We start from the raw sequence: 27,773 nt of genomic DNA, 5'->3' as shown, positions 1-27,773 counted from the left end.
CTACAATAATTTCTGAATGTAGCATCTTTGCTTGCACTATGCTATATTGCTAAAGCTATGTTTAGAGGATATATATATCTAAACTGATCAGAGAAAATATTAATGTAGTGATAAAAGCTATGATAACCCAATGTAAACAAATATTTATTATTCATCTTTGATATTTCTCTCCGTCTCTATATATGGATGTTCTGAATTGGGTAAACACACACACATATGAAGTAACTTACAAACTGAATTATAAGTATGTATTATGTTTATGTATATATTTGTTTTGAAAAAAAAAATTCCCCATTAAAATTCATTTTTCTTTCTATTAGGTGCACCTTCGCATTGCATCACCACCCCTCCATCACCCATGTTACATGGGAATTAACATTCCAACAAGAGAAGAACTTATTGCCAATAAATGCAATGCTGAGGAATTAGCAAAACAGATAGGTGTTGACAGTTTAGAATACTTAACTGTGGACAATTTAGTTAATGCTGTGCGAAAAAATGCCACAACAAATGGGAAACCTGTCGGTCACTGTACAGCATGCTTGACTGGGAAGTACCCAGTTGAATTAGAATGGTAGACTTAAGGGGAAAAAAGGGTAATATTCCTAAATGTATATAATGTAACTATTTTTACAACATGTAACAGATAATGAACAAATATATGGAAAATTTCTGCTTAAAAAGTAATTTTAATTTTGAAGATAAAAAATATCGTTTGCATAAAATATTGTTTCTTTTTTTTCAGTATACAAAAATTGAAATTCTGGATTTGTTTGATCCAAGATATCTTGAAAGCAAAAGCAAAGACTATTCAGTTTTAGAACTTTATTTCGTTTAATTTATAAATAAGAATTGTAAAAAGTAGATTATTAATAATTTACAGTAAAAGAAAATTTTCAGTAATGTAAAATATTTTTTAAATCTGTCTAACATGTTTTATATTTACATGTTGTATATATTTAATATAAATTTTTTAATAATGTCAGAGTCCTTATTTTTGCAAATTTTTGATTAAAAACTCATAAAATGAAAGTCTTTATTCATCTATTAATGTTTAGGTTATTTTTATAATGTCATGTATTCATTACTTATGTACATTATTGTAAACCATAATTAAAAATGATTGAGCTATATCTCTATAATCCTGCATAAATATGCCATATTTTAATCAAGACTTATTTTTTGTATGATAAAATTCTTGAAAATAAAATTTTATACAAACATGCAAACTATTAGAATTCATTAATATAATTTTTCATGTCTCAGTTTTGCAGATTTGAAAGAGATTTTGCAGATGTAAAGAGGAAAAAGGATAACAGTTCAAAACATTTCATATGTAGATATAATTTCATTGATGTAATTTTAGTAAAATGACTTTCAAATTTCGTTATAGGATTAAAAGTTTTTCAATGTCATCTATGTGTTTTGGGCATTCAGCAGTTAAATTTTCAAAACCGTCCTCAGTAATAAGAATATCATCTTCAATTCGTATGCAGAGACCTCTGTATTTTTCCGGTACTTTAATGTTATTTGGTGAAACATACACGCCTATTCAATAAAAAGAAAAAAGCATTAATAAAGAAATAAAATGGAATAATAATTATTTTCCATTTTAGAAAATATTATGACATTGTATAATACATATATGGTATGATACATTCTTATACATATTTTCAAAAAATATACAAATGAATTTACATATTTCATATATTTTCTATTTGTCAGTTGTATATAACAGTTGATTTGCTTTGAGATATAAATCCTCTTACTGCATTTTTATATATTCATTATAACATGTGATTTATTACACCAGAAGCAATGTTTCATGCTATACAGAATAAATTGAGTGAAATGTTTTTTCAGAATAAATATTAAATTTCCTTTTCTCCAATTACAATTAATATGCATTTAAATTTTGTACTGAATTCATTTGCTTTGTCATATTTGTGCAAGGCTTGTTCAGAAAAGTTTCCATGCAAAATGTCTTGTACATTAGAAATTAAATAAAAAAATAATATTTTAATCTGCTGAGCTCATATTTTAATCTCAGACTGAATCTGTAGTATTGTTTTGTATAAATTACAAATCAGTAATGTAAAACCCACATGTGATACATTTGCACACACACACACACAAAAAAAAAAAAAAAAAAAAAAAAGAGTTGAGTATTTTGTTATGAATTTGCTAAAATTTTTAAAAAATAATTATTCAAAAGGTAAAATTCCTAATCAATGGAACCATTCCAGTGTTATGTTAATAGCTTAGATAACTTCAATTGGATCTGTCCACAATTGGTAGTATCAATACTATTTTCAGATTGTAATTGTGGAAAGTGATGATCAGGGACACATTTTAATTTCATTAATATATCATTTTCATCTTTAGAAGACATTTAAGTTTTTCAACTTAAAAGTGATCTTCAGTCAATTTTTAAATGGTATCGGAATTTTACAGTGTCCAATTACAGTTGCATGCTCATCTAAGCTGAGAATCTTTTCATCAAATAAGGTAACTGCATTATTGATTATGGTTAAAAAATACTGAATTCGGACATAATTTTCTAGTGAAGTTGATCAGTAGGTTTGATCACTAAAGTTCTTTTTGATCCAAGTTCAGTTATGCAGCAGTTTACAAGTAATTTAAATATTTGAATTCTGTGTCACAGTTAGACCTCAAATAAATTTTAATAGGCCTTTAATGTGAATTTGTGATATTAAAGACTCTGAAATATTTTTTTTTCACTATATTTAGTTCACTTAGTAAGTCATTTCAGATGATACAAAATTTAATTACAAGAGACTGATGTTAGATTTTGCCTTCTTGTTATTGATATGTTCATGATTTTGTTTTAGAAGAAAAAACTGTGCTTGCTATCTTAACTGATTTTGCACTTTGAAATGGACAACTACACCTTATTTCAGACAGTGGTTTTAGAACAAGGTGTTTTATACACTGTTTCATCATATCTCAGAATATTAAAGAATTTGAAAAAGACCATATAAATTCTATAAAGGTCCAGAAACGAAACTGCAATCACAGATGATTTGGAGAAATGTCAGCTTCCAGAGAACATATACTGTGTTTTGAAATTCTTTTGCAGAATACATGCTCGCACATGTTTAATACATGCTCGCACATGTTTATGCATCAGTTTCATATTAGTCTCATTATCATAATCTTATTTGAAATAAAATCTTAAATCTTATCTCTCCATTTTTAAGATATATCAATTCGACAGCCTTTGCAACTGTTGGTCATAGACAAACACTTTGGATTAGAAAAATGTTTTAATGGATGCAAAGATTCATGTTTTCATATTTTTAAATTCTTAAAAATGAATTTTGTATGAAATAAATTCTATTTTTTTTACATATTTCTTGTCTCTATACTCATTTAGAAAAATTCTGTACTTATTGCCAAAAAAAAAAAAAAAAAAGTTTATTCGTATAAAGTAAAAAATAACTAAGGTATTTAATTTCAAATTTAGATTTACTTAGTGAACCAACCCCTCAATCATTATTCAAAGTTGATTCCCCCCCTTAAATGCCATTCGGTGATTATTCTTTAGTGATTTATTAATGTCTTTATTAATAACTTTGTTACATTTGGTATGCCAAAAGAATTTTCACACAGTTTATGAGTTTTCAAAGTTTAAACATACATTATTAATATTAATATTCTTATGAAATTTTATTATTTTAGAATTAATCTGGCAATTGTAATAAATTAATTAAAGTACAAATGTTTTTCCTTTTTAATTATGGCAAATAATATTACGAGCTGACTAGGTGCCAATACTGAAACTTGTTACTGTTTTCTAGAAGGCAAATTCTATTAAGATTCTATAAATAAGATTTCAGTTCAAAAAACAAAATTTTTGATCAATATCTTTCACAATAATCTGCACAGAATTGCTCATTACACAATCTTATTAGAAACCTTTTACTAAACGACACATTACTTTTAGTTATGCACAAACTTGTTGCTCCTCAGTTTATGTATGACCCCTGAATACGATTATCAATTTCAGTATCAAATGTCTCAGTTTTTGTCATGAGAGTCAAAACATTTCATGCTTTATTTTTCATGCTTATTAGAAACCTTTTACTAAACGACACATTACTTTTAGTTATGCACAAACTTGTTGCTCCTCAGTTTATGTATGACCCCTGAATACGATTACCAATTTCAGTATCAAATGTCTCAGTCAGTTTTTGTCATGAGAGTCAAAACATTTCATGCTTTATTTTTTATAGCAAATACTAAATTTTTCTAAATATAAGAATGTGTAAAAGGTTAAAATTCACAATTTTTACAAAATTGATTTCTTTAAAAATGTCAAAACATCAATCTTAGCACCATTTAAAACATTTTCATGACTGAAAATATGTCTTCAATTAACAGTTGAGAAAATCCTTTTCCTGGCATTTTTTATTCTTTGAAAACAAATAGCTCTTGAAGATTTAAGTGCTTTTTGTCTTTATTTATATCACTATATCTTAATATATAATTGCACTTGAGGGTTTATATTTACAGTCAAATTAATAAAGTTGTGAAATTATCTTACTTCACCAATAAATTCCTTTCTCACTTTTTGCAACCAAGCTGAAATCACTTCAATTTTTTGAGGTATAAACAGAAAAATGATGCTGCTTTCTTTCAAAGATCCAAATATTGCTCAAAACTGGGCCACATTTTAAAAGGTTTTCTATCATATTCAAGAAATTAATGTTTTGTGATTTATAACACAAAGTTTTGCTGCTTTCCCTGAAAAATCACGTTGTTTTGATAAATATAAAATTGCAGCTACTACTAATTTTTAAACATTGTTTTATTTCTAAGTATTCATCTGCGATCTTAGTAGGTTGTATTTTCAAATTTTAGAGTCTTTTTAAAGTTATATTCATTTGAACTTGTAGTTGACATTCTGATGTTTCATGATTTTGCATCATAAAAGTTATAGGTGTCCAGATGCTATGCCCATTTTAAACACAAATAATCCCTGAAGAGAATAACTTGCATAACGTAAAATTGCATCTGTATGGAAGAGAAACATGCCAGTCTAAAAGTGAGCAAGAAAATAATCTTAGATTGTTATAGATTTAAAACAAAACTCATTTTCAACAGCAATTAACATAATTTCCATCTCTGTCATGAAAAAAAAAAAAAAAAAAAAAATTTGTTCCCAATTTCTATTTAAAATGTATATCATACAACTGAAGATGTATCCTCTAATTTTGAACCTTTGAGTAAGATAATCGCTTATGTTTTTCATACTCCCTGTGTGTTTATTTTCTTGGACAGCATTTTTCAGAAAACTTTTATGATTTTATAGTTTACATTTTTGTAACTATTTTCTATTTCTGTGATATCAGTTTGCATAGTAGTTATTATAGATTTTCCTATTATGACAGCATAGTACATCTAAAATCACTTATGTTAATATTTTTGTCTTGTTTGCTAAACAAAAATTATTTTCATTTTATTGTCAGGAAATTGCAGTTCTTCAGACAGCTTGTTGATTGCTTGCCCTTATTCAAATAGGAACCAATTAGGTCATAATCTGGATCACTGATAATAAATTGCATATTGTCATTTGTTTCTTTTATTTTCAAACAGTTGTAATTTGAATTCCTTTTCTTCAGTTAACTTATCCTTATCAGTCTTCTGTCTTTTACTCAAACCAGAGTTTGTCCCTTTGACAATCAGGGTTAATATTGAAAGTTTCATTGATTTCATCAATTTCTGTTTTATTTTCAGGAATTCCATGAAAATGGAGAATACTGTAGAGGTCTATAGTAGGTTGAATGAAAATAGAATTGATGATAGTTTGATAAAATTTATTTTATTAAAAGGAACACTTCACAATTTAAATTTCTACAAAAATACTTGCACAGCTCTTCACAATAAATATCACAGAGTACAATCAGTAATTACACTTCAAACTACTAAAGAATGTTTAAACCCATTGCAATGCAAAGTTTATCCAAACAGCAAAGTTCTTACGGATGTTTCAATACTTTGAATTCAGCTTTGAAATAGCAACTACTACTGAGAAACTAATGCTCTCCTTGGTCTTGTATAGTTTTCTACCAGCCGCTGAGAGATTTCTAGTATCTTCTACTTCTCGAAATTACTGGAAGGCATATGAGAGCCAGATACCATTATAGTTACATAAGAGTATCAATTACAATACCCAATACAATTATAAAGAGACTCTGCCAAATGGTCGCTAAGTATGGGTGATATCTAGCCAATTCAGCGAGATAGTCATTTACTCAATGTTAGACTTTCCCCTGTATTTTTACTTTTTCGGCAAAGTTTCATTTCTTTAGATTTTCATAAGAAAAATACTACCATATATATAATTTCACTAAAATTATTTATAAATCTAAAAAATTTAACTTGCTGATTTTTTTTTTTTTTTTTTTTTGGGAGGGAAGGCAGTTCTGGAGGACCTTAAAAGGATATCTGATAATGTTCAGAATACATCTCTTAAATAAACAAAGAAATTGACTAAGTAACTAAAAGTAACATAATATTATCTGAATTTGTCAAATTGCCAAGGCTTGTGATGGCACAGTAATTAACATACATAATGTATATTATCTGACTTTGTCAAATTGCCAAGGATATAAAATCTGAGGTTCTAATTGTGGCATATGTAACTTTTTTCAACCTTTACTGCTTTTATTTTCCACAGAACTTTATAAAGTTTTTTAGATGAAATAAAGTGAATTAATTTTCCCTTTTTTCCAGTACTGCAATAGGTATTTTTAAAATTTAGTCAAAATTTATATCAAAACATAATTCATGATACTTTTCTTTCATTGCCTGAGTTTAGAAATTACCTCACTAAGAGATGCCATCAAGATTTTTTTGATAAATCCAAAGATCAGGGTTTTTTTTTTTGGAGCAAATCTTAATACAGCTGTAATTCACATAAGGATTAATCATTCTCAGCAGTGGTTCTTAACCTTTTTTGTTGAAATTTCCCCTTATGCCAGTGTTGCCAGAAAATGTTCAACTAAAGTAGCAAAAGAAGTGTAAAAAAGTTGCAAAAAATCGAAAATGACGTCAGAGATATGCGATTTTTGTGACGTCGCAGTTGTGCAAGCTCACATGACCTCTGACGTCATCACAAATTTACCGTCTATTGGTTCTGTAAGTTACAGACTGTATTCGATTGTTAGTCTTTTTAATTTATCTTAGCTTTAACGGAAATTGAATATAAATAATTTATCTTTAATTTATCTTAGCTTCAACGGAAATATAAAAATATATTGCTCATTTTCAATTGTTTAAATATCCATTTCATTTTAAATTCTCATTTAATTTAGGTTTCTATGTTTAAATTAATTTCCAGATATCCATTCTTAAGAGATTCCTCACATTTAGACTGAGAGATTTTTTGCTAATTTTTTTGAGTTTTAATTCATTGTCTTTTTTTTGTTTAATTGCATATCTTTTAATTAATGCTTTTCAGTGATTTTTCTGTGCGGTGGATCTGTTTCAGATTTTGATTATAAGAAAACCTTGTTCTTTCACTGTTAAATTTATTTCCGTAGCTATTTAGAAAAATTGCTTTGTCATTTCCATTTCTTAATTCTTAGCAATATTATAATCAGAAATGTGAGTTTCATATCTTTCTCTGTTTGGGTACCCAATGTATGGTGTGCAAGCTGCAAGTTCTTTGGTTCTATTCATTATCACCATAGAAGGGGGGGGGGAGGCTGACTTAAAAAAAAATCTCACAAGGGCGGGTGCTGAGATGTCCCGAAGCATTTTTTCTTTCTTTCCACTTTTTTCATTTCCCTTTCTTGTTATACCGTCTTCAGGTTGTGTAGCCTTGTAAAAGAAAGCCCACTTGTAAATCAGATTACCAGATGCTAATTTGTATTTAAGCCAAAGTAAACTTTTTTTTTTAATATAAATTATTTCTAATTGATACATTATTTTAACACAAAAGCATTTTACAATACATTAAAAAAAATCTTTTAAGTCGCAAAAGTAATATAAGAAAATGATGGATGCTTTCTTGAAAAAGGTAAATGTTTTATAACAATATTTCTTTCCTTTTAAATTTTATTGATTGGTGGCCATCGCATGGAAATCTCAGTGCGTCACTATTTTGAAAATGGCCGTTGCCTTTCGCACATTAGCTTGGTGGAAAATTATTAGCAAACAAGTTTGCAAACACTCTCCAAAGAGACTAACAAGCTTACAGTGGGGAAGGGAGGGTACGAATTATCGGAGCGTACTGAATTTTCTATATTATTCATGTAGTACTTTCCAAATAATATGTAAAACTTACAATGTTTTATTTCAGTATACCATAAATAAATCTACTGTTATGAATTTTGTACATTGATAGGTGATTTTAATGAATTTATATGTGAAATTGTTGTATTTTTCTGCATAATGTAACAAGAAAAGTTTGAGAGAAATGATGCTCTGCCAGAAAAATAATAAAAGGCAAATATATTTAACATTGAGTACATGGCTATCTTGCTAAATTGGAAAGATATCATTAAGCTGGCAATTGTTTTGGTGACCAATCACTAAAGTCGCCAAACTCCATTTCACGACGTTTTGGTCCAATCTTCATATAATTGTCATGGGTATCATAACTGAATAACTGTAACTGATCCTGTATGCAACTAAGCGTATCCAGATCTCGTATGTATTTGAGTAATTTTGAAAAGTACTAAAAATTTAAATCAGGGAAAAATTATATAAGAATGAAGAGAGTATAAGTTTCTCAGTTGTTGGTTCAGACAGACTTCGGAGTATTAAAGATATCAGTGACAGCTTCACCTTTTAGAAGATGCACTTTGCATTCTGTTGTGTTTAGTGTTGCTAGTAGTTTGAAATGTAACTACTAATTCTGCTTTGTGATACTGTGAAGAGCTGTACGAGTATTTTTGTGGACTGTTCCAGAACTGTAAAATGTTTCTTTATATCTTTTTTTTTTTTTTTTCCCAGCTTTTTTTAGCCACTTTATTTAGATTAGCAAATTTTCATCACCATATGTTTTTCTTTGCGAGACTGAAAAAAAAATATGAAGTTAAAAAAATTTAATTTATATGATGTATGAAAGACCACTGATGAATCCAGTTTGCTGATTGTGTGAATTATCACCAATAAAGACATGTAAAGGCATTTTTGATCCCAGTGAATGTTGATGACACTCGAATTCTTGTTTCATCTCATCTTCCTAACAGCTCCTTAAAGCTTTTGGTATGTCTGAAATATACTGCTTGCTGGTCACAATACAGTCATATTCCAAAAATTCAAAGACAACGATCCCATGACATCTCAAAAACCATGCAGTTTCTTTGGATAAAATAAATTTTATCAAACCATCATGTGCATTCAATCTATTACAAACTTGTACACATGCAATACTACACATAAATTTAAGGTTTATTATATGGTTTAAAATTAAGGGTTATTATATTTATTTGTTATCCAAACCATGCAAGCCTGTTTTGATTGCTAGCTCATAAACATGTGAAGCCTTGCAAAAGAGGAGTGATGCCTCATCCTGGACTGATTCTTAATTTCTGGATTATAAAGTTATGCACATATTTTGTCCTCTGTCATGGCTGTATAATTTTTAAAAGTTTTCTAACATAGATTAGAGCAAATGATTACCCATTTCTTCTTTATATTAGTTTTCAACCAACTTTAGAAAAATATCACTATGCACACTCACTTTATTATGAATCTTCCACAGGACTGGCACCAGATTGCAGAATTTAAGGGTTACGAAACTTTTAGAATATCCTATCACTTTTGAAATCTGAAGATATTCTAATCAGATATAAATAATTCAACTTAAATTTTGTTCAGCAGACTTACTGAAGGAGAAGGTATGGAACTGAACCATCTTTCTTTTTGGCCAGGCTTGTAGAAAAATTTGAAGGTTTAAAAATAATATACATATCAATGTAACTATATAATTTTAGATTATTTATTGCTTAAGCATTTTTTAAACAGAATTCATGTGTTTAACTACAGATCACTTGTCCTTTAAATGAAAAAAATTTAACTACATATTATTCATATTTACAAATATGATTATTTAACCTCTGAGTGGCAAGACCATCTTTATCTAGTCACGAGATTGTTTGTCATTTGACATATATTAAGACTATAATCTAAAATATATTGCTTTCTTTACCAATGTAAATGTCTTCTTGATGAAAAAAGTTTATTAAAAGAGACTAAAATAAGTAAGTATAAAAATTTAGCAAATAGAAGCTGTTTAGAAGCAGGTCTTCATGAGTAAATCCAAAAAGCCATGTCACTAAGAGGGTTTAATACGAGCTGTTATGAAATGCTAAATGACATAATTAAATTTAATAAAAAGACGAATGAAAACTTACCAGGTTCAATGGTGACTACCATTCCAGGCAAAAGTTTAATTCCACGGGAAATTAGATTTGTATCATGAACATCCATCCCTAAGTAGTGGCTAACATGGTGTGGGCAGAACTCGTATGCTGCCTGTAATAAATAAACACCTAATAAGAAAGCAGGAATATTGCTATATTCCAACAAATAGAATTTTTCTTGTTAAAATTTAAATGATTAAATACTCACTGGTAGAATATATATATATATGTTTTGGGGAAAAAACATGCATTGTTAAATACTATAATATCATTGAAACACTTTCAAGAAAGAATGATTTGCTTTTGAACAGACTTTAGTATTGACAAGCTATTAATGTATATTTACACAACTTTCATATCGTATGTTGCAGTGCATTAGTGTCAATATTTTATATCTTTTCTAATTTTGATTACAGATGCCCCCCCAAACTAATTTTTCACAACTTCTATATGAGTATCATCGCCACTACCATACATCCACAAAGGCTCATTCTTTTAGATTACAAAATTTTATTTTATTCTCACATATGATTTTATTTGTTATCTTTTCTTATATCTCATATGTATTATCTTATTTCTATAACTTGCACTCTGTCTTAGTGTCTATCTGTAATTAAGCACACAAAATTAGATATTTTAAAAGTTTTTGGGATTACAGTTGAAAGAAGTTTTATAATTTTTTATTTTTATAATATGCTAGAATGAAAAAAACTAGTAGATTTAACTTAGAGTTTAAGATAAGTCTAACACATACTTCTTGTGTCACAGGTTTCTTGACTTTTGATTTCATGCTTTTTTATTTATAGCCTGATGGCTTTTTCATATAACTGTTTCAAAGCTATGACATTATTTATAGCACAATTTTAAAAAGATCACAAAAACCACAGATTTGCATTAGTAATAAGAATAGCGCTTTATTTCTAAAATTAAAAATGCCAGAGTGTTATGAAAGGATGTCAGAAAAGGAAATCACAAATCTAAAAATAATAATTAGTATTTAAATAAAATGTACAAATATAAATAAAAAATAATAGGTTAAATTAATGGCAAATAACTAAATAGTACATTAAATACTAGAATTCGTTTGGAGCTTTGCCTAGAATTAAATTTCATTGAAATATCAAGAAATGGAGACCAGGAATTGGGCTCCATTTGAATTTAAGCCTAGATGGTGAAAACATTTATTATAAGCATGTTTAACAATGAGTGAAGTCTTTTTAGAGCCATATAAATTTTAAAAATAAGCTTACATACTAAAAAAAATATTGGAATTGAAACAAGAGAGAGATGTGAATGTCTGGCAGTACAGAGAATACCCTACAATACTGTCTATTAGTATTAATGTCACAACTGTTTATTTTAAAAATATGCATAAAGACTCCTTCCCCTCCAATTTTATCAAAAAAGAAAAAAAATATGACAAGCAGTTTAAGTGATATAAAATTTTGTGAGCAGTGTGATTGTTACATTATGAAATACTCTTAGCTCATGTAAATATTTTGAATTTTTCTAAATTTTTTAATATGCTTGAATCTTATTTACTAATTGTACTGAATCAAAACTGAAATGAGGAAATTATGCAGTATCAGTCATTTCTGAGGTGAAGAATTAAAAGACAATAAATTTAAAGTGTAAATGAACAGATGTACTATTATTGCAATCATATGTATTAAATACTAGCTAAATGAATTAAATACTTGCAGTTCTTCCATTTCCGAGAGAAGGAAATAATGGCAGCATACAGAATAAAAAGTGTAAAATAATAAGTGTACTAATAGCACTTTAAAAATACACTTTATAACACTTTAAAAGTAATACTAGTACTAAATTATAGTTATAAAGTAATTAATAGTACTTTATAACACTTTAAAAATACATAATAGTTATTGTTTTTATTTTTATAGCATTTGCTTAGAATAAATAAACAAAGTATCAAAGTAATGTTAAAATCTCTGCACAAAATCGATTGGATTATGGTAAACCATACTAGAGCTATGTATTTAAAGGGAGAAATCCCTAAAGTTCTGAGAAATCAGTCATATTCATGTTACACATGGAGGAAAATCACAGAAACATCTTTGCATCTAGTCCATTTGCTGAGACTTTGAACCTGAGTCGAACTATCAGTGTTCAAGAATCCGATACTGGTTCTTGAAATGAGAATGAAGTATTTCACATTTCGCAGTAATATACTTATTATATGGTTGAATTCCATTCAGAGAAGTACAGTTTGCAGTATTACTGTGATTCACTGAAACTAACATTAATGAATTGCACCATTCAGCAAAAAAGAGCACATCAATATATTTATATTGTAAACCCTTACCAAATGTGGAGGATATATGATTAACACATTGCACACATGGCAAAATTGTGTTTCACAAATTTAACTCTACGGAAAAAAATGGGTCAGGTATAGCTCAGATTAAGAAAGTGTATAATTTACACAAATCTAACTATTATTGCAATTAAAAGAGAAAAATGAAACAAATATTAATTGAAATGCTATCTGTTACTGCTTAATAAGTAACTGCATGATAAATAGCTGATAATTTTTGCTTGGACAATGTCTGACACAACTCATTAAATTTTTCATGGTAAGGAGTGCAAAATGTTTCTAGTATATACCTCTTAAAAAGCATCCTCTTCTTTTTTCATTTGGGTCAAACTCCACAACAAAATCATTCCTGTGAATTTTTTAACATTTGTTTAACTTTTTGTCCACTAAAGGATCTTTATTTTCTTTACTATTGTTACTTTCACTGCCTGTTAATGTTATAAGATCATCCAATTTTTCATCTCATAATGAATTCTTTGATTTTTCCTCCCTCCCTCTCTGAAAGTCCTTTACTGCCAATTGCTTTTGCAGATTGTATGATTTCGTTGGCTTCATTTTCAGTTGATGGATTCCTTTAAAATTGCTGGCAACTTCTGCCCAGAGCTAATGGCAGAAAGCATTCATTGTTGATGAAATTCACTTGTTCCCATATGAATTCAAATGTTCTATGCAGTGTCTTATGTCGAATTGTTTCCCAAAACCATTAGTGAGTCATGCTTTCCTTCATCTTGTTTATTTGCAAAGATGTAAAAGGATAATACGCTTGATTTTTTTGACTGCTTGATCCGTTGGTTGGGTTAAGAAAGTGGTGTTCAGTGGAAGGAATAAAAACCTGTACATTTGGATACAATGTTAGAAAAGCTTCAGCACTGTGTCTTGGTATTAAGCATTAAGAGAACTTTAAAGCTCTTTTGCTAAGCAATGTTTGACTTCTTTAATCGTCTGAGTGAAGGGGTTTTTGGATCCAAAATGAAGACCTATATTTAAAAAGCCTTTATAAGCTAAATTTGTATATTTACTTATTTTAGTCACAATTTTCATAAACTTATATTTATTAAAATGACATTTATATTATAAAAGAAAGTACGAAAGCAAAATATCTTAAATTATAAGCTAATATATATATATATATATACCAAGTGACAAAAAGTCTCATAACTGGCTTTGCCTAGTCATGGTGCTCAGAGGGTTAATGAATAACCTTTCAAACCAGTCGTTGAAGAGGACTATTGCAATGCGTCTAGTGTTTTGAGTGTACTGTGTATAACTGAAATTCTTGTGTTGAACAAATTAAATGGAGATAATAAAGATAATGTTACTGCACAAAATCTTGTTCTTCAAGTCTGCATTCAAAAACTGAAAATGGCCACATATATAAAATTGCCACGATTTTTTTTTTATTTTTTTTATTGATAAATTGTTTTCATGCATGAAGAAGTTCAGTCCTGAATTCAAGGAAGAAATTAAAAAAAAGTATGCATGTAAATAAGATTTTTTTTTTTCATATCGCATGCTAAGAAAGTTGTATAGGAAGTACTGTAAAGCTGAGTAAATAGTGACTGTATTTTGCTTTCAAAAGCCCAGACAGGATAAGTGTAACTGATGATAGAATACAATGGCCTTATAGATGAGTAAATCATTAACTATCAAAAGAACATTGTTTTGGGAAATTAAGAGGTAAGTAGGGTCTTAAATGGTTAAAACTTGTTTACTATTGGTGTAAAGCATTAGATTACTGGATTAGGGCAAAGCACGCAAGGGAAGTGATACTTTTGTCAGAATCTTTTAGCTTGTATTTATATTAAACATGGAAAAAAATCACAAAAACATATGCAGCAACCCCTTTCATTGGGATAAAACCTGGATCAAATAGTATTTTATTATTTGCACAACACCGAAATGAATTAGCCAGGCAATGCACAACATCACCAAGATGCACAATCCAGAATGACATGAAGATATTTCTATGGCAATCCAGGAATACATGGAACTCAGTTACACAGTTTTTTCCTTTTACATATAAAGTACAGCCATTTAGTGCGGTCAAAAATTTCGTTCTTTCTTCTTTTGATATCAAAGCTGCTATTAGTCTCAAAACTCACATTTTTGTCCATATCACTTTTTTTTCCAAATCGTGTTTCAAATTGTTGCCACCAAATGTTATCATGATTTATTATTACAAAAATATACTAATGAAAAATATACATGCATGTATGTTCCTCGCATTGCAGAAAAACAATAGCCCCTAGAGCCACAATTTTAATACGCATAGTCCTTCACCTGACATAGGCACCTCAAAGACTGAATTTTGAATTTGTTTTTTGATTTATTCATACTAGCCACTATGTGGCCAGCCTTTGTTTGGCTTTTAAATGTACAAGAAAAATGCCTAAAGAGAACACCAAATATTATTAAATTTAAAAACTGCTCAAAACAACTTTACAAAAAAAAAAAAAAAAAAAAGAAGAAGAAGAAGAAAGAAAAGAAAAAACACAAATTTCAATAAAAATGTATTATATAAAAAAAAATTACATTGGAAGAAGCAATATTCCTTAATACAAATATTAATTATCCTAATAAATAAATTAACCAACTTCTCCTTGCAAAATCTTAAGAATGGTACTGTAAAGGAAGTCTGTGTTTTTGTTCACTAATAAATCGGTTATTACTATAGCTATCGTCACCAAACTTTTTACAGTACTAGGAAAAGATCAGCATCCACTTAAACAAGAAATCAGAGATATTAATTAAAAACTCTTAAAACGCCAGTTTTTCGGAGTGGCAACAGTGCTGATATCAGCAACAATGGCTGCGCACCACTGTTGCTTATATAATGAGAGAGAGTTATGGATTTGATGCCATTTCATCAAAAAACATAAAATAAAAGAAATCTCATTAGAATTTTTATCTTTCAATATTAAGCTACAAATTTGGTTATTTGAAAGCAAATGTTGCCACTGCTCAACAGAATACTTATTCTTGCCATTCACCAGCAGGTTCCCATTCAGTAAAGCATAAGATATGTAACTTTCAAATTTAATTTTTCTGTTACTAAGCAGCAAATCAAGTAACTGAAAAGTAATAAATACAATTCTTAAAAATACTTTTCTACTTTTTAAACTGATTGATTTAAATTAAAAAAATTATTTAAATCGTGAGATGTCTAATTAGAAATATTAAATATTTTTATGAAATGACACTAGCTGAACTCGGTAAAATCATTATACACTTTTCCTCTTTTATGATAACGCTTTTAGGTGACTAGCAGATCGAGCAGCTAGTTTTCAAAGAAACAATATGGCAAATATAAAAAAATATATAGCAACCCCTAACACTCTATAAAAATTCTAAAGATGTACTATTTTTAAATATTTTCTCATTTTGTTCTTGAATTTTATGTGGCATACTTGCAAAGAAAGGAATCCTTTCTTTCCTTAATTATTATTATTATCATCATCATTATTTGATATTTTCATTTTTTAACAGGTAGTCTTGAAAAACTGACAGCAGTAGTCTTATTCTGCAATGCATAAGATCTTTTTGTCTGGTTTGAAGTCTCAGTTAATAGTGTATTCTTCACTTGAATTTATTTAATGCATGCAAATGAAGTAGTTTTTGCTATTATATTATGATATTTAACCATATGAATTAAAGATAAATTTGGAAGTATAATAAAGTACATAATCAGTTGTGCATAAGAAGAAATCAAATAATTAGTTCAGAACTTACAAGCCAAATGGCACAGCTGCTAAGATTAAATAGATACCCTTATAACAAACAGAACACATACAGATTTATGATGTGCATGGAACAAATTACATATTTCTATATTTTTTAGCTCAAAGACAAAAATTTCAAAAGTAGAACAAGAATTAATTAACATTATTTATGTTTTAATACATACTTAGAGGACAGATGGAGAAAATAATTGAACTGATAAGATATAAAACAATAAATAAAAGCTGATTAAAATTTACCTGAGCAACTTCTTCTCTCGAAGCAGTTGTTGGTATAAGTCCTAAATCCTGAAAGCCCTTTCCCAAGTTTTCACACATAACTTTGAATAAATGATCAAGAGATAGTTTCTTCTCACATAATTTAATTAATTCTTCTTGTACTGATAGAACAACTTCATAAAGTTCTTTTTGTGGTTCTGAAAACTTTCCATTTACTGGCCATGTTCGTGCCATATCACTACTATAACCATGACATTCACAGCCTGTATTTAAGAGGGGAGATAAAAAAACATTATAGGCATTCTGTATCTTAAAACTTTAATATATGTTTTACTTACTATCTGTTAACAAAAAGTTTTAATATTTGAAAAGCAGTAACTCGACTAAAAAAATATTATCAGTGTAATTTTTTTTACTGTATTATATTTTGCTTGACTCTTTTTTTAAATCACATTAAATTAAAATAATAATGGATACTTACATGTTATCACAACCACCTTAGTAGAAGTTGTCAAATTTTCAAAATGAGCCTAACTCTGGCAACCATGCACATAACCATTATTTAAACAACTGTGCTCATAGTGATTCTAGAGTCAAGCAATGTTGCCATTTCCACATGCATTCTTTTTGTTGTATTCCAAGTTCCAACAGTTTTACAAACAAACTATAATATTTTTTGCCTTCAACTCAATTTTAAAATATGTGCTTGTGGAATTTGTCAGCAGTGGCAACAAACTGCAATAAAATTTTCTGCAAAAATACAGAATTTTGATGCGAAATCTCTAAAAGGTATTGTGAGATGCATTTGGTACATAGCCAATGTTACTGAGTCTCTACAATTCTCTGATGTTTTTTAAGCTAAAACAGTTCACAGGGGGGGGGGGAAGAGATCATTGGGTACTTGGGAATAGCACAAAAAATGTCAGAAGATTTAGAGACAAAAGTTTTTATTTTTTCTAATGTATCACCAAATTTAATAATTCAAATTTATGTTTTGTATTGTTAAAGTATGTTAACTTTTCATATGTTGATAAAGTTTGCCAACTTGGTAAACACTGACAGTCTGGAAATCTTTTTTAAAGAAAAAATGTTGCAAAAATTACCAACTTGTACCTGATATCAAACCTTTACCTTGTCATCTGTAAAAAATTCTGAAACTGCAGCAAAGTTGCATTAATATGTAAGTACCTAATAATATTCACTACATTAGTATCTTTTCATATTATTATGTTTGAATGAATTAGATTATTAAATCACAATATGGACAAATGAAGAGATGACAAGATCCACTATGATCCTATGTGCTGCATTAATTACTCAGTAAAGAAATTTTTTCTAATGTACAGAAGAGCAAAGCAAAAATTTTTTTAAAAGCAAATTATTATACTTTTTTAATGCTACCTTTTTTTAAAACAGGATAACAAATAGTCATGATTTTATTTGTATTATTCTTTATTATTTTGCTGCAGAGGCTTCAAATTATGTCATGATTAATATTATACCCCAACCATTTAAAACTGCTACCCAATTCAGGAAGTATACAACAAACCTGAATTTTACATAAGAGGTAAAACATCCTGGAATATGCAAATGATTAGCATTTTAATTCTTGAGTGAGTGAGAAGCAAGAGTATTGATACCTTAAGGCAGAAAAAAAGACAGATTAAAATGATAATTTTTTATTTGCAACTTGTGTTCCCTCAATACTTCTTACGTTGGAGGTTAAGTTATGCCTTGTTTAAAAAAAACGAGCTTGTCCTATTATGTCTCAGGATTTGATCACAGGACAGCCATAGCCTACTATTCTGCTACACCACTGCTGCTTCCCACTAATCAAGATCCAGCGATTATTAAGTGAAATTTATAATCAATAGATGAGAGAGGGTCACACATGCAGGGTTTTATTTAAGGTGCTAGAAAAAGCAAGAAATATTTCTAGTTAATGCCAGCAAGGATGGAAATAGCTGCAATGGATTGTCAACAAGGAGACCATTGCTTCACTTTCTACTGATACTACAGCACACAAAACAGTGCTTACAAGCATGTATTCAGTGACAGACTGGAGATGACATCATATTTCTCTGATGAATACTACTTTTGCAGCATCATAATGGCTGTATCTGTGTAGGCCCCATACAAATGATTAGTGGAAACCTGCATTTTTTATTATCATTCAGCTCAAAACCTGGATTTCTGGTATGAGATGGCATTCAGTACACATCTTGCTCACTTATAAGCTGAATATCTAGTACTTTAAACTGGATGGCCACTGTTATATTATTGAGGTTTTAAAGCTTGTAGCTATACCATATCTTTGGGATGTATTTAATTTTTCATAAAATATCACACTATTGACCATCAATTCTTAGTACAAAGATACTTGACTCTTGCCTTGGTTGGCCTATGCCCTAAATCTCAAACCAACTCAAAATATTTGGTCAATAGTTGAAGACAGATTGACATAAAAACATTTTTCATCCAGGTATAGATACAAGTGGGATGGGACATTTCACCACTGGTTGTACAGATGTAGCACCACTAATGGTCATTAAGCTCCATCCTAATTTTTGTGAAAAACACCCTGAGGAATGAACTGAGGGTCTCCCACTTCTCTTATCCTACCACTTAAGCACTACTCTTAACCTACTACTACTAAAGAGGACTTTTGGCTCATTGTGTATTTGAATGCTCCCATATCACAAAGATAATATATACTTACAAACATCCATGGCTTTTTGGAGTTTCAAATCAAAGGCCAACAATATGGCAGCCAGGACCACTAGTTACTATACTGATCACAGTGGCACATTCTCTAACCAGTATGATAGATACAGTTTGATGCAGAAGTAAAGCTTTATGGATTGCAATATCCATAACAGCCATCAAAAATCTGTTTTATACCATGCCCAGTTTAACAGTAATGAAAGTTGGATGCTCAGGGTTTTGATTTCTGCATGTTCAGCACTTCAAAATTATCTGAAATATTAATCATTTCATTCTTTATAATGTATATATAAAATAAATATTACTGCAGTAACTACATTCCTTTAAGCTGCAGCAATTTTAATTGCCATGTGTATTTAAAATGACAAAAATCAACCTTTAATTCATAAAAACTATTTTTGTGAAATGTTTCTCCCTAAGTATAAATTTTTATCCTAATATGAATACATTACATAATCTTTTAGTGAGTATTCGCTAAGACTTTTTTAAGACTGATTTCATGATCAATCAGTGCATAGGAAAATATAAAATGATAATTAATGGATAGCTCTAACTCAAAGCATGCTATAATCAACTGATCAATCGTGATTGACAGATTGGTCAGCCTATCTTTTCAGTACTGAAGCATGCTAAAAGCTCACTTTTCAGTTTTTTTTCACAATATTATTTAGTACAAACTCTATTAATCTGCTTCATTTTTATAAAGCAGAAAACTGCCTTACAGATATTTTGAAGCTAAAAAACAATACAAATATCACAAAATTCATATTAAATTTCAACTGAAGGAAAGGTACTCTATTCAGAATTTATTTTTTGTATTAAAGAAGACTGCAATAACCAACCTCAGGTTCCTACATAAAACCTAATATCTTCAAGAGAAATTAGTTATTCACAAAAGAACATTTTTTCTCACTATAACTATTTGAATTAACTTAAAAAGGGACTTCAATGTAAAATAAAACTATATTGAAAGAAAAGAGCATTTCAAACTTTCTAACCAAGATAAAAAGTTTAAGGCTATAGAAGCCTTTATTATTATTCACTTAGAGAACAAATAAATAAATAAAAATAATTGGGTCTACTCTTATATATGCCCTAATTTCACCATATGTGCTCTGTGCTGGTTTTTGGTGCGATTGCATGTTGTATGGCAACCCTGTTGATGTTGAAAAATCTTTTCCTGGAGTGGTTGGTTTGGGTCGTGCGTGTTTTGAAATGGCCTATGTTGCAATGATAGACGTGATGGGAAGATTTCAGTCCCGCATTTTAGATTGTGTGGAAAGTAAATTTAGTATTAAAAGGTACAATGTTGGAGTTGTTAACTAGTCTTTTGTTCACGGGTGTGTTTATAAGGGTTGAAGTGTATTCTGGGAATTTCTGTGTGACTTTTAAAACAGAGTACGAAATATGGAACTGCTATGAGAACTCGGACAAAGAAGGGCATTTCTGAGAGTTGTGTGGATTTGCAGTCAAATGGTTCAGCGGAGTTTAAGATTTGGATTGTGGTTTTGGTGTCGCAAAGTTTGGAGGAAGTTTTTATCGTTACTTTCGAAATTTTGAATCTCAGAAGGACATGTGATATAGCAAAATCGTGGCACTTTTGTTAAGAGGCGTTATGTGACTGGCGAAATTTTATTCAGGAATATATTATGGTAAGTGCATTTTATTTTACTGTTTTTATTCTGATGAATGTTATGTTTGCTTTTTTACCATGAATTTTTTTTTAATTGTTTGTAATTTAGTTTATTTGTTTGATTTGTGCACAATGCCTAGATTGTGCAATTTGTAGATTTTTTTAAAGTTTAAACAAGATGCTGTGTACATGATATTCTTTGAAATTTATTGTTATGTTAATTTATTAAAACGAGGTATGCGTAGTTCATAGATTTGTTCGTTGCCTAGATTGTGCAATTCATAGATTTTTTTGAAGTTAAAATATACTGCTGTGTACATGGATTCTTGTCAAATATTTTTGGTTAGAAACTTTATGTTTTTGCTATCTAAATTTTTTGTTTTTGTTTCGGATTTTTAGCTTAAATTGTGCGTTGTGCGAAAACAACGTTTTTGGAGACATTTTAGGCTTAAAGTTTGAAATGTAGACAAAAAATTTAGATAATAATATGGCAGCGTGGAGTTTCTTGCCAAAAATGTTTGGCGAGAAATTTGGCGACGCGAGGATGCATATAAGACTAGTTCCAAATATTTTTTTTAAAAATGTTTTAACATTGAACTAAAAAATATGAAAGTCAACAGTTCTTTAAATTATCACCACTATTAAGATTTTAAAATTTGAATGATTGCCCACAGTTTAAGTCAAGGGGTTCCCAACCCTATGCCCACCGATCATTTAATGTGTGCTCACTGCTGCAAATGATTAGCATTAATAAAAATGTTTCAGTTTTCAATAAAATTCTATATGAAAGTTTTCTCATTTTTCATGAAATAGAAATTATGTCCAACATAGATAACAGTACAAAGCAAAATGTGACTAATCTTTTTTTTTTTTTTTTTTTTATTTTTTTAAGTGTATGTTTTATTAACTCTATCTTACTATAAATTCACCTTGAAAAAGTAAATGCTGCCCACTGTCCAAGAGATATTTTAGAATTTACTCTTACTACAAAAATGTGTGGCACTCCTGATTTCAGTTATATGAATAATGGCCTGAAATTAAAGTTCAATTAATGGGATGGCTAATAGTTATTTTTGGTATGTCGGTTTTAATTGCTACTCATCAATATACCCATAAAAGTCCAATGATGCTGCTTGGCAGTGAAGTATGTTTTTGATATCAATAGATGTGAATTAAACATTTTTTTTAAATTTAATTATAAACATTTTTTATAATTAACATTTTTAAATTAAACATTTTTTTTTTTTTTTTTTTTTATTTTTATTTTAATTTTTTTTACAAATTTTTTGGTGGATATTGTTTAGCAATTGCATTTAAAACTGCACAAAACAGATTGTTATTGTCCCTAATTTATCTCTGCTTCCATATGAAAGGAGAAGTAACTTTTCTTGAACAAATTTTCAGCTCTTATTCAAACACTTTATCAGCAGTTATTAACATTACACTTCCATCATATTTCTAATATTGTGTACAATTTTGCTATGTGAGAATTGAAACATTTGTGAGTTTTCGACAAAATGCCATATGCTTGAAAATAATAGATGCTTTCTTTCTTGAAAAATTTAATAAACACACAATAAAAGTTACCATAAAATGAGAAAACATTGTCCTAAAACTTTCTGCAGTAAAAGTGCTATCCCCCCAAAATTCTGCAATACAGATATATGCTCGCTTTATTGGTTGAAGTTAATATCCAAAGAGAAAGAAAAACTATCTAACTTTGACTTAGGGAAAAAAATTACAAACGAACAAATAAATAAGTAAATAAAAAATAAAAGGTTGATCTTTACATTATGGTAACTGGTAGTTTGGCGACATTTTGGAGGCGATAAAGGTTACTACCTGGGACTTTGGCAATAATGTGAGCAGTACTGAGTTCCGATTACGCATTATTTTGTGTGGGGGAAATGAGAGATCATGGGATATGTCATGTGATATTAATGGACGAATTACGGTTCTTTAATCGGAAAAGGGGAGAAATCGGGAAAAAATCTAGAAATTTTGTATTTGGCTTTATTCTGTGTTGTGTGAAATAGTGTTTGTGAATTTTTGGATCCCATGGCCGTAAGTAAAGTGAATTCAAAATGGGTATTTAGTGGTATTGAAAAGGATAGTAAGAAATGTTTTTTAAGGTTGTGTGAGAGAGAAATAAACATGTTTTATTATGTTATTTATTTTACCTGGTATCTTGCTTTGAAAGATAAGTATGATTTTAAAGATTCTGAAAGAGAATGAAGAAAAGTGTATCCGCCACGTAATGAAGATTCTGAAGGAGATTAGGTAAGTTAGTATTTTTAATTATTTTTATGCATTGTTGGAAATGTAAGGTGGAAAGGAATTTGGTATTATTGGGAAAATTGTTATTAGCAATGATTTAGTTTAAAGTAATTAGGATTGTAAGGTAATTTTTATTAATTGAATGTATGTGCTCATGTATATTTTAAGTGGTGTTTTTGAATTTAATTATATTTTAATGAAATGATAGTTATTTTGTGAATTTTATACTTGTAGGAATTTGGTGTATGTTTAAGTTGAAATAAATGTGCATGGAAATAATTTAAATATTTGATAATAAATATTTGTAATGCTTCATGTATGAATTCGTTGGTGACGTGTATAATGTAATAGATGATTTAGAGGTAAAAGTTTTTGGATATTTTATTTATTTTATATGTGGAAATGTTCATATTTGTAAAGGGTAAATACTTTTTCGCGATCAGGTAATTTCATATATGTTCTTTTTACCGGGTTTAAAGATTGAGAAAATTGTCATGTATTTTCGTGAAATTTTTTTAATTTATGAGATAAAAGCAGTGTACATGGATATAGTGAAGAGTGTGCGCAATGCCATTTTTGTGCAATTCTGGGATGTTTTTTAAGTAAAAATAAGTCGACGTGTACATGGTTCAGTGATATTTTAATGAAATGATAGTTATTTTGTGAATTTTATGCTTGTAGGAATTTGGTTTACGTTTAAGTTGAAATAAACGTGCATGGAAATAATTTAAATATTTGATACTAAATATTTGTAATGCTTCATGTATGAATTCGTTGGTGACGTGTATAATGTAATAGATGATTTAGAGGTAAAAGTTTTTGGATATTTTATTTATTTTATATGTGGAAATGTTCATATTTGTAAAGGGTAAATACTTTTTCGCGATCAGGTAATTTCATATATGTTCTTTTTACCGGGTTTAAAGGTTGAGAAAATTGTCATGTATTTTCGTGAAATTTTTCGAATTTATGAGAAAAAAGCAGTGTACATGGATATAGTGAAGAGTGTGCGCAATGCCATTTTTGTGCAATTCTGGGATGTTTTTTTAAGTAAAAATAAGTCGGCGTGTACATGGTTTATGTGTATGTGTTATTTTGAAAAACGCGTAAGGTGTATGGTATTGTGCACTTTTTCCGAATTTTGCAGTGAATATTTGTCATGATTAAGCAGTTTTGTTTGATAAAATTTCTAGCATAAGTGTAATTCGGCTAGTAGATTGTTGGAAGAAGTGTTCAGTAGATAAGAAGAAAAGAAACATGTCTTTACTTTGTGAAGACAAAATGGCGGCGGGGAAAAAAAAAATAGAGGGTTGCTGTAGGGGAGTTGGTCGCCAAATTTTCGCCAAAAAATCGCCAAGTTACCGTAATGTAAAGATCAACCAAATAAAATTTTGCATTTTTCCAGAAAAGCTTCAAACAACTTCTAGAGTTGCTACAATGCTCGTAGAAAGTGAAATCATGAGCTGTGTTGTTGTTGTCAATGGATACCAGCTAGAACAGAAATACCTTACTTTTACATAGTTAAAAATATTTAGTTTAGAATATACATCAATTCACAGAAATATTATAAATGTATTGCAAATTTATAGATACTTCACAGTAATTTAGAAAAACTGTGTGTTAAAAATATAAAATTAGCTCATTGTAATCCTACCAGCATCCATTAAAACCATATCACCATCATTTATAATTTGATTATTTTCGTTATAATGAATTGTATTTGCTCTGTCTCCACCAGCTACTACAGGAGGAAAGGCAAGATGATCTGCACCCCTCATACGACACTCATAATCCATCTTTGCATACAAATGTGCTTCTGAAATTAGAGGACGAGAAAACTGCATCACCTCTCTCATAGATTCTGCTGCTATCTTACAAGTTTTTCTCATTAATTCAGCTTCAGAACTAGATTTGATAACACGAAGTTGATGCAGAAGTTTACGTGGGGATTCAAGAGAAAAGTGAGTGTTATAATGTGCCATAAAATCCCGCATTATATCATGAATTGGTTTAAAAGGTAAACTTAAGTAATCATACCACAATACAAATTTATTATTCGATTCTGCAAAAGACTGCAGAAAGTTTTCAATATCATCTACATACATAGTTCTGTCAATGCCTAAGAACTTTTTGGTATTATTCAAGTCCATTTTTAAGCCTTCCCATCTCGTTGAATGAGCTGTTTGCTTTGGCACAAAAAGGGTACATTCGTAAGCAGGAGACTTGTTCAACACAGTGTGCAAAATTAAAACACAGTTTGCTTCTTTAAAACCACTTAAGTATAGGAATTCAGTATTCTGACGAAAGGGATATGGTATATTTTCACTCATATAAACTACAGATCCCGATGGCACAATCACAATATGTGCACTTTTATTCATTTCAGCAAAAGTCATTTGAGAGATCACTTGCATTAAACGTGTCCTCCTGCATTGATAAACATCCACTGATAATCCGGGAGTGACTTCGTTCGACTTTAGCAAATGGGCATGAGAAACAGGAGTCGGTTGAGCATAGCAAAGATTATTTCTAGAATTGAACTTCCTTGTCAAATTATATGAAATCGCTTTCATGCGTTCCCATTTCCAGGTCACTAAAATATTTTCTAAGAAAAAGAAACGAAAGAAAAATAAGTAATATATACGGTGAATTTCATTATTGTGAACTCAATAAATATATATTAAGAAACTACTAAACAAGTTTGAAAATCCAAACATTCATACTTTTTAAATAATTCATCTTCAATCCGGTACATTTATTTACTAACAGACAGAATACACAGATGTCGTGTTTTGCAGCTTTCAAGACTTTCTGATGGCAGAGCGAAAAATCTACTGCTATCTTAGGTACCTGCTATTTGATAGCTGAGTGGTCAGCGCAATGGATTGCCAAGGGAAACGTTGCGAGTTCGAACCTCAATGCAGAAAGACTTAATTCATTATAGTTAAATTGTGTTAGATAGCGGTCAAAATGGATATTTTCGTTGAAGTATGGTACCCAGAATTTTTCGTGATTGCAATACTTCCTTAGTAAAAACAAGTGAAAATCTAAGAAAGTAAGCGATATTTTACAGTCCATCCAAATTCGCAAAAACGGGCATTAAATGAAGTTGTATATCATTGCAAAAAATGTGCGGAGACGCAATGGGAAAAATTCTCGGAAAAAGAAAGGCTATCGCATCGGAGATCGCATGGGAAAAAAATTAATTCCTGACAGCGACTAATGTACTGCTGGCCAAAATATTTTTTATATCGCACCCAAACTTATAACATTTTTTCCTTAGCGCTTTGTTCACTGGTAAAACCGACAAGTACCTTTATATTGCTAACTTATTCTTTTTTCAGCTGTTTTATTATTTTACATTTTTCATATTTTGGTTTAATTTATATTTACCTGTGACAAATTACTTATTTATTAACATTTTTATTTATCGCTCGACATTTTATGTAATTTTAATTATGCATTATGTAATGCTTTAGTTATATTTACCAAATTTATTTTTATTAAGACATCTGTTGTCATTTCGAAGAGCGCTGCCATCTGGAATTTTAAAAACTGAAATAAAATAAAATTGAGAAGTAGAAGAGCAAAAAATTTTAAATGAATAGCTGTGTCAGTGGATAGAAAACTCACAGTGTTACAGAGGTTATTACTTCGACAAACTGGCAACAATATATCAAAGTTTTGAAAGTTTTGTATACAAAAGTTTTTATAGTAAAAATTATATGTTCATCAGAAGACCCCCAAATTCCATTTAATTTCATAGAATAAAGTGAATAGGAGCCAATTTCTCATAAATAGTCTAGCATGAAAGCGTCTATTCTTAGGCAGTTGCACTTGTGTTCTCAAATAATTTAACCTAACCCTCACTCACACCTCCGTTTCTTGTGAACTATGCTATTTCAAAATAAGATTGGAAGATTAGGGAGCATTGTTATCAGTTCAAGGTAAACGTAAAGAAATTATAGACCCGCATTTGAAATGGCGTGTTTAGAGTCACTATCTTGACGCAGCTTAAAACTGCTTTCGATACATAGTATTTGGGCTGATGGTTTCAATTTCTTTTTGAAAATTTTAAAATAATTTAAGTAATTCATTATGGTTTTAGAGTAGACTAATTTACTTAAAATATACAATATTATACCAGCACTCTCAAAGTTTTATTGTTGGTAACACGTTCTTCGAATAGAGTTCATCCGTTTTTCTTCCAGCAATAACGCCTTCATTCGAACCAGAAAAATAAATTTGCTCACATCTACATACATGTCCTGATTCCAATATAAAAAAATGTCTGTTTATTGTCATTTTGCGAATAACAACCTGCATTTTTTATTTTCTCAACTATAAAAAAAATTTCTAGCAGAATGATTATGACGTCCGAGACATTTTATTATTTTCGAAAATTTTCAGAAGAAACTGATGTATCAAATATTTGAGTGTTTCAT

The 27,773-nt window shown here is 29.5% G+C and overlaps 2 protein-coding genes across 4 annotated transcripts in view; one reads left to right on the top strand and one right to left on the bottom strand.

Moving 5' to 3' along the window:
• LOC118183427 (amidophosphoribosyltransferase-like) overlaps positions 1–3,373 on the top strand; it is a 58,477-nt gene extending 55,104 nt beyond the window's left edge. Inside the window, exons 7-8 of one of the 2 annotated variants that reach the window (XM_085824198.1) lie at positions 321–596; positions 746–3,373. In XM_085824198.1, the coding sequence (XP_085680324.1) occupies positions 321–578 (258 nt within the window). In that variant the 3' untranslated portion in view covers positions 579–596; positions 746–3,373. Of the gene's footprint in view, positions 1–320 lie in introns of both variants that reach the window. The other variant, XM_085824197.1, reaches the window with a different exon arrangement.
• Positions 345–26,160, bottom strand: LOC118183426 (xaa-Pro aminopeptidase 3-like). 2 transcript variants are annotated; one of them, XR_004757239.2, is made up of 6 exons: positions 26,052–26,160; positions 24,983–25,933; positions 16,716–16,957; positions 13,029–13,715; positions 10,392–10,512; positions 1,533–1,548 (listed from the first exon to the last, which is right to left on the bottom strand). XR_004757239.2 is itself a non-coding variant. In XM_035352947.2 (5 exons), the coding sequence occupies exons 1-5, from the start codon at positions 26,065–26,067 to the stop codon at positions 1,388–1,390; spliced, it is 1,491 nt and encodes a 496-aa protein (XP_035208838.1). In that variant the 5' UTR covers positions 26,068–26,160; the 3' UTR covers positions 345–1,387. The 2 variants fall into 2 exon arrangements, 1 of the variants encoding a protein (XP_035208838.1); XM_035352947.2 differs by lacking the exon at positions 13,029–13,715 and having other exon boundaries at positions 345–1,548.
• Between the last annotated feature and the right edge of the window lie 1,613 nt (positions 26,161–27,773).

This window comes from Stegodyphus dumicola, chromosome 9, assembly GCF_044657685.1.
Source record: "Stegodyphus dumicola isolate Sdum_Otavi_A_Nest chromosome 9, ASM4465768v1".
NCBI classification, from domain to species: domain Eukaryota; kingdom Metazoa; phylum Arthropoda; class Arachnida; order Araneae; family Eresidae; genus Stegodyphus; species Stegodyphus dumicola.
The sequence above is the reverse complement of the archived record's forward strand: the minus strand, read 5'-3'. Positions and strand labels throughout refer to the sequence as shown.